At 46.3% G+C, this 12669-nt stretch overlaps 2 protein-coding genes across 2 annotated transcripts in view; one reads left to right on the top strand and one right to left on the bottom strand.

Moving 5' to 3' along the window:
- Window positions 1-12669, bottom strand: part of sdk2b (sidekick cell adhesion molecule 2b) — a 650002-nt gene that overhangs the window by 369642 nt on the left and 267691 nt on the right.
- Window positions 6692-7469, top strand: tmem267 (transmembrane protein 267; the record flags this gene model as incomplete). The annotated part of the gene is given in 2 exon segments (XM_080454784.1): window positions 6692-7129; window positions 7131-7469. Coding segments are annotated over 2 exon segments (777 nt in total).

Here is a 12669-nt window from a genome sequence, read left to right as displayed (position 1 = left end):
ACTCCAGTTAAGTAAAAGTACCAAAAATCCAATACAAAAAAACAACAACAACAACAAAGCGAGAGAGAAGCATTATTTGTCTCGATGGCTCCTGTCCGCACAGGAGAGAGAGAGAGAGAGAGAGAGAGAGAGAGAGAGAGAGAGAGAGAGAGAGCAAGCGAGAGAGAGAGCGAGAGAGAGGGCCACTACTCATACACCAGTAATAATATCCTCTCTGAATAATGGCTGTTATTCTATCTCATCCCCCCGGCTTCTCTCCATTTAGCCCCCCCCCCCCCCCCTCCCACACACACACACACACACACACACACACACACACACACACACACACACACACACACTCTATCCGAGGCTCTCCCGCGCCTCAACGGGAGTTCAATCCACCCAGCACTCCCGATGTAAAGTGAGAGCTGTCATAGATCATTTTCCCCTCTCGACCAGGGACCCTTCAGCCCGCCTGTACCTCTCTGCCTCTCTCTCTCTCTCTCTCTCTCTCTCTCTCTCTCTCTCTCTCTCCTTTCTGCGCACCTGTCATCTGCCAGACTCCCCCCCCCCCTCTCTCTCTCTCTCTCTCTCTCACCACCCCCCCCCCCCCCTCACTTGGGCCATTCCCATTGTCACAGGACCCATTAACCCATTCAAAGCTGGGAACGCATCTGTGTAAGCACTTTATCCATATTTTATACTTTGGGCCATTCAAAAATAGCAGATCTACAAGCTCATAGCGCGGCACTCGGTGCCGCGCTATGAGCTTGTAGATCTGCTATTTTTTAAACATTTTGAACATTTTGTGCAAATCTTTTTTCTATCTTTTTTTTTTTAAGAGGACATTTTTAACTCGAATCTATGATTCCGTGGGGGTCCCTGGAACAAAACATTTTGAGATGGGGGTCCGCGGCCAAATGCATATCATTTTGGGGGTCCTTGATATGAAAACACACATAGTAACATGCGTTTTTTTTTTAAACGGTAAGGATTTAGAAGACATTTGTAGAATATATTCATAGATTTGCTCAAAAATGTTCAAGATTTTTCAAAAAGAAAAGAAAGAAATCTAAAAAATGACACGGATGTGTTCCCGGTTTTAAAGGGTTAAGGGAGAGAGAGAGAGAGAGAAGCCCAGATCAAACGATGCAAAACAGTCTGTTTCTCTTGTCTCTCTCTCTCTCGTTCTCTCTCTCTCTCTCTGTTGGGCTGACATAACAGAAACCTGGGTGGTGGGGGATAGGGGAGGGGGGGTAGGGGAGGGGGGGGGTGCAGAATATGCCTAGAATACATGAGTATACACTTTCTATCTCTCTCTCTCTCTCTCCCTCTCTCAACTTTGAAGAACTATGAAGGCGTACTTTTTTCTGTAAAAGATAATGGGAATAACTTTTGTAGAATATTTTTTTTGTGGCCTTTTATTGTAGTCTGTGATTGATTGTTTGAATGAACTAATGATGTAGCACAAATTCTTATGAATAAATGAGTGGTTAAGAATCTAAATCTGGGCAAGGTGGCGCAGTCGGTGCCCACTGAGCATTTTTCGGGCTATTAGACGTCTAAAATAAACGGCTAGGCTAAAACCGGGTTATAACTGGTCTAACAGTGAAAGTTTTTTCAACGTCTATTCTTAGCCTAGACGTTGATTAGCAGTTTTTTAAGCGTCTATATATAGACCGAATAAATTATAGCCGTTGAAATGACATCTATAATATAGACGTCTATATAGACGCTTAAAAAACAACTAAGAATAGACGTTGAAAAAACTTTCACTGTTAGACCAGTTATAACCCGGTTAGATGGAGGTCTAATAGCCGACTATGGCTCACTGGGTAGCGCTGCGCTGTCGTCTCACAGCTAGAAGGTCCTGGGTTCGATTCCCGCTGTGGGCGCTGGGGGGCGTGTTCTCTCCTCCGCGTCATCAGTGCCCATACCCTAGGTGGGGTTGGTGAAAGGGCCTTTCTGTGTGGAGTTTGCATGTTCTCCCCGTGTCTCCTAGTATAGGTAATACCCTCACAAAAACATGCGGTAATCCTGGTCTCTATATCGCCTCCGCCTGGTCAGCCGGGGCGCCTGATGGAGGGGAAAGGAACTGGTTGGAATAACGTGTTCCTTCCACGCGCTACGTCCAACCGGGGAAACTCCCCCCTGTCAGGTGATAAGAAGCGGCCTGCTCACTCCTCATTAATTGTAGGAAGCATGACCCCAGTTCGGGGCTCTCCCTATAGGCTGGCAGAGGGAGAGTAGCGCCCAGGATTACATAGGCAATTGGAACTGGGTGAAAAAATGGGTAAAAAAAAATCAAAATCTCTCAACTTTCTCTACATCTCTTCTCATGGCTCTCTGTTTAAAATATAACTGAGTACACTGGCTTTATGCCTGACTTGCACTCAAGTTGCGCGCCAACGCAGCGCACTGAAAAATAGCCGATCTACAAGCTCACAGGCGACGCGTTGTGGAGCTTGTAGATCTGCTATTTACGCTGGCACCAACACTGGCGCTCGACTAACAGTAGGCAGTGCATAAATCAGGATTTTGGTGTGTGTGGGCGGACAGGAGTCCTGCGCGAGAGGATGCAAAAGTTCAAGTTGTTACCGTTACGATGACACACACACACACACACACACACACACACACACACACACACACACACACACACACACACACACACACACACACACACACACACACACACACACACACACACACACACACACACACACACAGAAGTCCACCTCCATGCACTCACATCACGGACAGAAACCACCGGGATCTCTTCCAAAACGCGAGCGCTGTGGCGGTATTATGCAAATCGAGTTGTGGCCGCTATACCAACATTTCAACCTTTCGATAAGTTCAACACTCTTTCTCTCTCCTGTCCTATACAACTTCTAACAATGTCACTCCTACGCCGCTACGCAGCAGTGGAAGAACTACTCAGATATTTTTACTTAAGTAAAAGTATCAATATCAGAATATTCTGTCAAAAGTATTGGCATGTAGCACCAAAGCAAAAGAAGTAAAACTTTTCAGAATTTGACTTTTTAAGTTTTTAAGAAATAGCTCAAGTAAGGGCTTATTATGTTTTGTAATCTGCAAAGTGACTATAAGGCTGTCAAAATAATTGTAATGGAGTAAAAAAGTACAATATTTGCCTCTGAGATAGATAGTAGTGGAGAACAAGTATAAAGTATCGAAAACTTTACATACTGAAGTAAAGTAAAAGTACCTCATTAGCGTGTTCCATGTTTGCGTTCCAACCCAGCGCTACTCTTTGGATAATTAGCACACCTCCAAGCGGAGAGGGCGCGGCTAATTATTGCGATCACCTTGCGTTGGTATAGTCGCTTTAGGGGACACAAACAGGGCTACACTGCGGTGTGCGACATGGTGTGTGTGCGTGTGCGTGTGCGTGTGTGTATGTGTGTGCTGTGTTGCCATATTTTATGAGAGAAATAAGCAGCTAGGAAAACAAGCCCAAACAAAGTGACTTATAGGCCACATGAGCACTTTAAACCTATAGGCTACTGTGAAGCTCAAAACGCGTTGCGATGCGACACGTTGTGAGCTTGTAGAAATAAAATATGGAAGATTTGGAAGGTTTTTGAAACATTCTAACAACACAAATCTGTTACGGGGCTCCCTGGCAAAAAAAACACATTTTCAGATGGGGATAGGCAGGGATAAATTAATTTGGGGGTCCATGACATGAAAATGTTTGAGAACCACTGGTTTAAATAATAACACAAACATGTTTTGAAACAAGCCCAAATAAGCAACTACACATTAGAAACAAACCCCCAAAAAACCGCAACCCGCAAGCGCAACTACCAATTAATATTTACCAGCACTTTACAGAAACAAGAAGCCCAAAGTGGCTTATAATAAGCGGACATGGCAACCCTGGGTGGTGTGTTTGTGGGAGAGCTAGCTAGCTGGGGCCTGGCCTGCTCTCTGTGCTAAACCCTCACATATCACTGTCTGCTTATTTCCATATATAGCTCACTGGGTCAGAGGAGGACACTGCATCTCCTCTCTCTCTTTCTTTCTCTGAATCTTATACCCCCCACCTCTCTTTGTATCTCTCCTCTCTCTCTCTCTCTCTCTCTCTCTCTCTCTGAATCTTTGTATACCTGACCGCCCCCCTCCCTCGATTGCTTTCTCTCTCTCTCTCTCTACCTCTCCCTCCCTCCCTCCTTACAGCCAGCCAAGTTTACCGAGCATGAGCTAAGGTGTTCATCTCTCTCTCTCTCTCTCTCTCTCTCTCTCTGAATCTTTGTATACCTGACCCCCCTCTCTCTCTCCCTCCCTCCCTCCCTCCCTCCCCCTCTCTCTCTTCCTCCCTCTCCCACCCTCCTTGCAGCCAGCCAATGTCGACAGTGCTTACTAAGAAGTTTAAAACTCCTGAGCAGGAGCGAAGATGTTCATATCTCTCTCTCTCTCTCCCATTCTCCCCTTCTCTCCCTCTCTCCCCTCTCTCTCTCTCCGTCTCTCTCTCTCTCTCTCTGTTGTTTGGAGAGAGAAGAAGAAGCAGAGTCAACTGTATTTTAAAGAGTGTTTTATTCAGCCCAGACAAATTGGTCGCGGTGGGGGGAGTATCTGTTGTTTCTAATAAGCATTTAAATGCTGCCCCATTACCATATATTCTTCTGTGTGGTTATGTACTGAACCTCTTTAACTATAAACTCAAGCTGTCTGTATGCCAGTGTTTTCTGGCATACAGACCCCCAGGGGTCCTTGAAGGGGTTTCCAGGGGGTCCCCAGCAACATTAGCTGAACCACTCTAACCTTATATACATTGGCTGTTTGAAATAATAGCCGATGTACAAGCTCGCAAAGGGTCGCCAACTCGCCATGCGGCGCGTTGTGAGATTGTAGATCTACTAGATACTGTAGCGCCATGTGCTAAATCGGGCCATCTCCATTGGACCAGTGAGAATATCCGCAGTTTTTAAAAAAAGACAATGAAGACAGTTTCGCTACAACTTCTTCTTGGCAGCCGTGAAAAGACACTAATAGAGCTAGAACATGTTTCAGTCTGGATTTCGTCAGCCCCACAATAACCCTCCCAGATTGAAAACTTTTGCTGGCATTGGTTTGGTTCAAACTTGTTTTGTAGGACTTGAGTGCATGCAGGATTTGACACCATTGATCATAATATTCGTATCAATATATTACAGTTGTGAGTTGTATCTGGGACTTGCTTTCCAGTGGGTTTTGAATGGCGACCATGTTTCCACGTCCTCCCCTATATGACTTATACTTATTAACCTAAGGGGTTTCTATAACAATTTTTATATTAATGTTGTATTGTCATGAAAATCTTAATTGTTTTGCCAATTATATGGGAATCGCTGACTCAACTTCAGACCAGCCCCCCCCCCTCTCTCTCTCTCTCTCTCTCTCTCTCTCTCTCTCTCTCTCTCTCTCTCTCTCTCTCTCTCTCTCTCTCTCTCTCTCTCTCTCTCTCTCTCTCTCTCTCTCTCTCTCTCTCTCTCTCTCTCTCTCTCTCTCTCTCTCTCTCTCTCTCTCTCTCTCTCTGATGACACCCTGCTGTGTAGTGTCAAACTAAACGGTCAGTGAGTTGTTCAAACATTCAAGCGAGGATGTTAGTCATGTTCTGTTTTTACGGCTTTTACGGTTGACTCAACCGTTGCTGCGACCTCCTCTCTCTCTGCGTCTCTGCCTCTTTCTGACTTGTGTTTAGTTAAGATGCCTCAACCGTTTCTCGTGTCCTTAAAACAAACTGAAAGCTGACGCAATGATGACTAACATCGTAAAACTGCAGAGCAACTATCTTCATATCTTGTTCTCTCTCTCTCTCTCTCTCTCTCTCTCTCTCTCTCTCTCTCTCTCTCTCTCTCTCTCTCTCTCTCTCTCTCTCTCTCTCTCTCTCTCTCTCTCTCTGCTATTTTCTGTTTGTGGCGGAGCAGATTGAACTTGACGGTTATTGCTACGTTAAAGCTGTTAGAAAGAAGTATGGCACTACTTTGTGTCTCGCTGTGTTTACTAGCCAACGCAGAGAGAGCTGTCGCTGCTGGGGACATAAAACATGCTCATTAAACCTCTCTCTCTCTCTCTCTCTCTGACCGTTACTGGTCAAAACTGTGACAACGATGGCAACCGAGCCACCCGAAAGACAGAACGCTGTCTACACCAGTGGTTCTCAAACTTTCATGTCAAGGACCCCCAAATTAATATGCATTTGGTTGCGGACCCCCATCTGAAAGTATTTCTGGCCAGGGTTATAAACCACCCAGCCAAATTAGATTGATTTTTAAAAGCTTATATTCAAAGTCATGAAAAGTAAGCTGCACATTGTCTGCTTATCAGTGTGCAGGGGTGTCCACTGAAGGCAGTGAATTAATTATTCTAGCCAGTTAGGAATTATGCCAATGGAATTATGACATCACTGAAACTCACCTGAGCGTGTCATCAGGTGAAGTGATGAAAAACTGAAAATGCCCAAAACAGGGCATTTCCTGTTTACACACCGAAGTGTGTGTCCTCGACGCCAAACGACGATAGCATTACGTCACGCGTAGGTCACATGACTCTCCCTAAAGGTTTGGGTTCCAGCCCTCTACCGTACCACTACAGTACGCTCTTGGCATGACGAGGAAGGAGGTCTACTGTGAAGTAGGTCCACCCGCCTCCTTCTGATCCTCCACAGGTGACGATTGGACCCTACGGCCCGCCCGTCAACATGCGAGGGGTCTACTACGAGCTAGACTCCTCCCATGCCTCCCCCGCTTTATCAGGGGCGGGATTCAAAGGCAGGGCGCCAGAGTCCGTCCCCTTCCAGCTCAGCCTTGCAGCGGCGAAAGCTCACAATACCCTCCTACAACAGACATTTAGCTCCGCCTCCCTTCTGGCGTGCGCGGGGCTGGCGCTGTTCTGCGTGGCGGCCGACCGCGCCCTCCAGCTGTCGACCGTCCGGCGTCGCCTTTGGCTGAGGGCGGGGCTGGACAACGCCACGCACGGACTGGTGGGCCTGTGGTCGTGGGCCGTCGTGATCGGGTTTCCCGCGAAGAAAACGCGCGACCTGTGTGAGATTCTATTGGCCGGGCTGATGGCGTCGCTCATAGACGTGGACCACTTCTACATGGCCGGATCTCTGTCCCTCGAGGCGGCCGTCTCTCTCCCCCCGCCGACCTCCCCTCCACTGTTCCTCGCTCATCCCAGTCCTGTGTCTCTCTCTCTGTTTACTGACGTGGCTCGCGCGCCTCAAAGACGTCTCGTGGCGCTACTCCTCGCTGCCGTGGATGCTGTTCGTGGCCATGGCGACGCACCACGTGCGGGACGGCGCCCGGCGCGGCCTGGCGCTGTGCCCGCTGGGCAGCACGCCGCCCGTCCCCTACTGGGCGTACGTGGGCGTCACGGCCACGCTGCCTCTGCTGTGTTCGGCGCTCGTGCGCCTGACGGGAACGAGGGACGCCGTGAACTCTACGAGGCACGACGGGGTACCGGCCACTGAGGTTTAACTGGTCCATTGAACTGCACATTAATATCACGGTGCCTGCGGTACCTGCTGCTACTTTAACCTCGCCTCAGGGCCGCATGGTACAGTATGTATTGTGCTAGCTCTGGTCCATAGCGTCAGGAGTTCTCCTTAACGCTATGGTACTTTCACACCGTTGCCCGCAGACCCGTGGTAGCGCAGGCTGTGCAGCCTCTCGTCTTTAGTAAAAAAAATAAAATACACTTTAGCTACTCACCAAAACAAAGATGGTTTTAAGATGTTGAAAGCCTACCTTTCTTGTGGGAACACTCTGACCTTATGTCTAAATACACGTTTTGCCCAGAAAATAAAATATTTCCCCGGAAGAATAAATCGGGTCAATAAAGAAAGTCCATTGACCAGATCTGTAGGGGACGCACTGGAGTAACTATTTTTTTTTGGCGTTCCTTCCTTTTTATGTATGTTCTAACCTCACCTGTTCTACTTTACCTCTATCCTTTCTCTTCTCACGAAAACTCCAAATTATGATGATTTGTATTTCCCCACCAACTTTACACCTGTTTAAACCTGTGACAGGACAATATGGATGATTCTGAATCTAAAGCTGTGATTTTGGGGCCCTGGTGGTCCCCGGACCTTGGTGTTTAGAAACAGTCCTCAAGGACCCACGACATTGTTCGGCGTTTCAAAAAAATATTAAAAAATATACATGAACATCTGCGATTTTTGATATTTTCTTTTAATTCTTGAAAGTGTTGAGAAATGTTGAATCATTTTGAATTACAAAACAGTTTGAGAAGTACGGATTTAGAAGGCATTTGTAGAGTCGGCCTCAGGCCTTAATGGGTTAAGTGACTGTTTGTTGTTTTGGTCGCAGTGCTTTATTTATACATGGATGTTTATGCGTGGATGTTCCCTGTGGATACTCATTGGAAAACCAAATTGTTGAGGATCACACATTATGCATAATTCATAAGGATATGGATTACTAAGTGAAGGCGAAAGCCGCATGGAGCAAAAAAAAGGTACCGGTACAACTCCTTTAGGGACTTTCTTTGGGGTTAGAGAAATACTTGACATGTACATTTATTGAACAGAGATGATTTTATTTCCGCAAATTTAAAGCACACCAGGGTACACGTGGACAGGGACTTTAAGTCGGACACGTATACGTGCTTCGAGTGGAGATCACGTTGGATGGTATAATGCAGTGACTCTCAATCTGCACTGCAAAATATCCTCTGAGAGTGTATGCAAATGGAACAAAATGGGACTTGTAAGGGTCCATTTGGTTCCATTTACACGCTCTCAGAGTTACAGACCCATAGGTGGTTGTGAGACCATGCCCAGAGATGTTTTTTTGGACAAGTGAAAAGGAGGGATGAGGCATATATTGGGAGAAAGATGCTGAAGATGGAGTTGCGAGGCAAGAGGAGAAGAGGAAGGCCAAAGTTGAGGGATGAGCGGTGAGAGAGGACGTGCAGGTGGATGGAGTGACCGAGGAAGGCGCAGAGTACAGAAGCAATATGGAAACAGACAGTGTTGCCAGGTCTGCTTATTATAAGTGACTTTGGGCTTGTTTTTCTGTTAAGTTGCTTGTAAATATTAGTTGCGTTTTTTTGGGCTTGTTTCTAAAGTGTAGTTGCTTATTTGGGCTCGTTTCGAAACGAGCCCAAATAAGCAACTACACTTTAGAAACAAGCCCCCAAAAAATGCGACTAATATTTATATTATATAGTTGGTGGTATGTATAACGTATACCAAAGCATTTGGGGTTCAAACCTATACGGAGACCGCCCTGGCTAAACTGTACACACCCGCCATAATGTGAGACTCTTTGGGATAAAAGCGTTTTCTCTCCCCCCCATGAACGGCTGGTGTTAAAACTTAAAAGCATCATCGCCTCCTCGACTTCAGGACTGGCGGAAAGAAAGGCGTGCGGAGGAGGATGAGGAGGAGGAGGAAGAAGGACTGCTGGGCTAGCATTTTCTATCGGCATCGCACAACCCAACTTTTATCTGAATTATTGAATTTCCTCCTTTCTTATGCTTGAACGAAGTGAGGAGGATGAGCTGATTCGGCAAAAAATAAAAAACAGGAGGGTAAAAGACAAAAAGTGCGTACAGTGTACGTGTGTGTGTGGGGGGGGGGGGGGGTGGGGGGTGGGGGGGGGTCTGATTGACTGTTTAGTGAATTGGATAAATGGAAAGTCTTACGTTAGTGGGAAGAAGTGCGGGGTGACGATGATCAGACAACACTACTGAAAGGCTAGAGAGGGATACTTTTACTTGAGTAAAAACAATGGAGTACTTCTTCCATCACTGGATAGTAGAGGGAGAGAGATGAGAGAGAGGGCGAGAGAGAGGGCGAGAGAGAGAGAGAGATAGAGAGAGAGAGAGATAGAGAGAGAGGGAGAGGAGCAGGGGTGGAAAGTAACTTATACTCAAGTATTGTACTTTTTACTTCCGCTATAATTATATAAAACTTTAGGCACTAGTTACTTTGTAGATTTTGATCATAATACAAAACCACTTCAGATAATATGTAAATACTTTGGCAAAATGAAAATATCAGATCTACAAGCTCACAACGCGTCGCGACGACACGTTGTGAGCTTGTAGATCTGCTATTTTCAAAGGATTTTCATACATTTTAGACTTTAGTACTTTTAGCATATGTTGATGCCAATACTGTTGTACTTTCACTCGTGTAAAAACAGTACTTCTTCCATCACTGCAGTAGAGGGAGAGAGAGAGATGAGAGAGAGGGCAAACGTGAGAGAGGGAGAGGGAGAGAGAGAGAGAGAGAGAGCGAGAGAGAGCGAGAGCGAGGCTGGGGTCAAAAGCAGCTGTAATTGCTTCTTATTGGTGAGCCTTAGTCATTAAGCTGTGCATGGGCCACAGTGCTTAGAGAGCCCTGAGTCCTTATTATTCCAACGCTATTCACACCTGTGTGTGTGTGTGTGTGTGTGTGTATGTGTATGTGTATGTGTATGTGTATGTGTATGTGTGCGTGTGTGTGTGTGTGTGTATGTGTGTGTGTGTGTGTGTGTGTGTGTGTGTGTGTGCGTGCGTGTGTGCGTGTACAGCATAAGTGCACACGCGCTACCATGGAATGTGTGTGTGCGTGTGTATGTGTATGTGTGTGTGTGTGTGTGTGTGTGTGTGTACGTGTACGTGTATGTGTGTGTGTGTGTGTGTGTGTGTGTGTGTGTGTGTGTGTGCGTGCGTGTGTGCGTGTACAGCATAAGTGCACACGCGCTACCATGGAATGTGTGTGTGCGTGTGTGTCCAGTCCACGCTATCCATGGACTGTGAGTGTGTGTTGAACGTAGGTGGTCTCAAGTATCATCAAGTCGAACAAACATGGCGCGCCAGGCTCAACAATGCTTATTATGAAATCGCATGAATATGAATAACTTACAACAAAAATGCTAAAGCACTCTGTCGGAAATTGTGTTAACCTCGCTTGGAAGAGGGAGAATTCAAATCACCAAAGTAAAACCAAGCTACAGTAGAAAAATAAATGTTTTGATTACCTGTGTAGATTTTCACAGTTGAGGTAACGGCACCAAGAAGAAAAAGAGAAAAAGGAATAATTAGATACATTCAACTTTATCACAATTTGCTCCATCAACACACTCAGTTTCTCATCTTCAAAGATTATTTTAAGTCAGTTATTGCATTATTTACACAGCGAGGCAGAGAGGGGGAAAGGATAATATGCAACACAGGTTTCTGTCAAAATACAATCAAGGTGCCGCACGTATGCGGTCAGCTATTGCGGCGAATACATGAACGCTCGCCCCAAAATACGCTCACACCGGATCAAGGTATTCCTAAACGTGACCTCAGTACAACTATGCCTAAGCCATTCCGGCAGTGATCAGCCTCAAAAGTATACTGAAGGTACTCCTGGTAAAAATATAGATATTATCTAGTCACAAGCTCCTCACAACAAGTCACACGAAAAGATGAACCATGTGAGATACAAGACATACAATGCTTGTATATCAGTGTGGCACACTGCTTGCACACTGGCTGCACAGTCAGGGCTCGCACGTACGCAACACGCACGCACGCACGCACGCACGCACGCACGCACGCACGCACGCACGCACGCACGCACGCACGCACGCACGCACGCACGCACGCACGCACGCACGCACGCACGCACGCACGCACGCACGCACGCACGCACGCACACTGACTGGCTGGCTGACTGTCAGACAGAGAGATTCCTACCAGTCCAGAGAACCACTGGCTTGCTGGTCTCAAGCTGCTGCACATTAACTCTCACACACACCTGCAACTAGTGGGGATGGGAAGATAATGACAGCCGCAGTGTGTGTGCGTGCGTGCGTGTCATTGTGTGTATGTGTGTGTCAGTGCGTGTGTATGTGTGTGTCCACATTTGGGGGGGGGGATTCAGGGGCGATGGAAACATAAGCAGCAAGGGCAGATAAGAAAGACAAGACCCAGCAAACCACAATCCACCCACCCTCCCCCTCATCCCCCCCAAGGGATTTATATGTTTTTTTGGAACGCTTCAAATCTCTTCAGCAAACAAAACAGAAACGTATCTGGTTCTCTCGTTCCAAGGAGACAGAAGAAACAAACCCAAACAACAACAACAACACTGTTAATGGCCGGTTGTCGCCTTAGCTGCGCTAATGTTTGATTAATCCTTTTTTCTCCCTAAACAACGTGCCACTGTGTTTAACTCAACGTGTTCTAGACAGAGAGAGCTATCAGCGAGAGTTATTCCAGCGCCGAAGCGGCCCGCTCTGGACGCAGTTCACCCCCTCCACCCCTCTTCCCCCCCTCCTCTGGCTAATCTGGAGGACATCTCTGTGATCTATGGAGGAGACAAGCTAGACCCTGGAGCCAGGTGGAGGTTGCGGGCAGTGGTGTAAAGTAACTAAGTACATTTACTCAAGTACTGTACTAAAGTACAATTTTTTAGGTATTTTTTACTTTACCGGAGTATTCATTTCCAATTTGCAGTACTTGTACTGCTACTCCACTACATCTCAGAGGCAAATATTATACTTTTACTCTTTTATCAATTATTTGACAACTTGAGTTATTACTTTGTAGATTTTGATTTTTATTACAAAAGATACATTCAGCTCTGTATACATTTCGGCCATTTGAAAATAGACGATCTACAAGCTCACAATGCGACGCATTGTGAGCTTGTAGATCTGCTATTTTCAAAAG

This window comes from Gymnoscopelus braueri (assembly GCF_963280865.1).
Source record: "Gymnoscopelus braueri genome assembly, chromosome: 17".
Taxonomy (NCBI): Eukaryota; Metazoa; Chordata; class Actinopteri; order Myctophiformes; family Myctophidae; genus Gymnoscopelus; species Gymnoscopelus braueri.
This window is presented reverse-complemented; position numbering and strand designations above follow the sequence as displayed.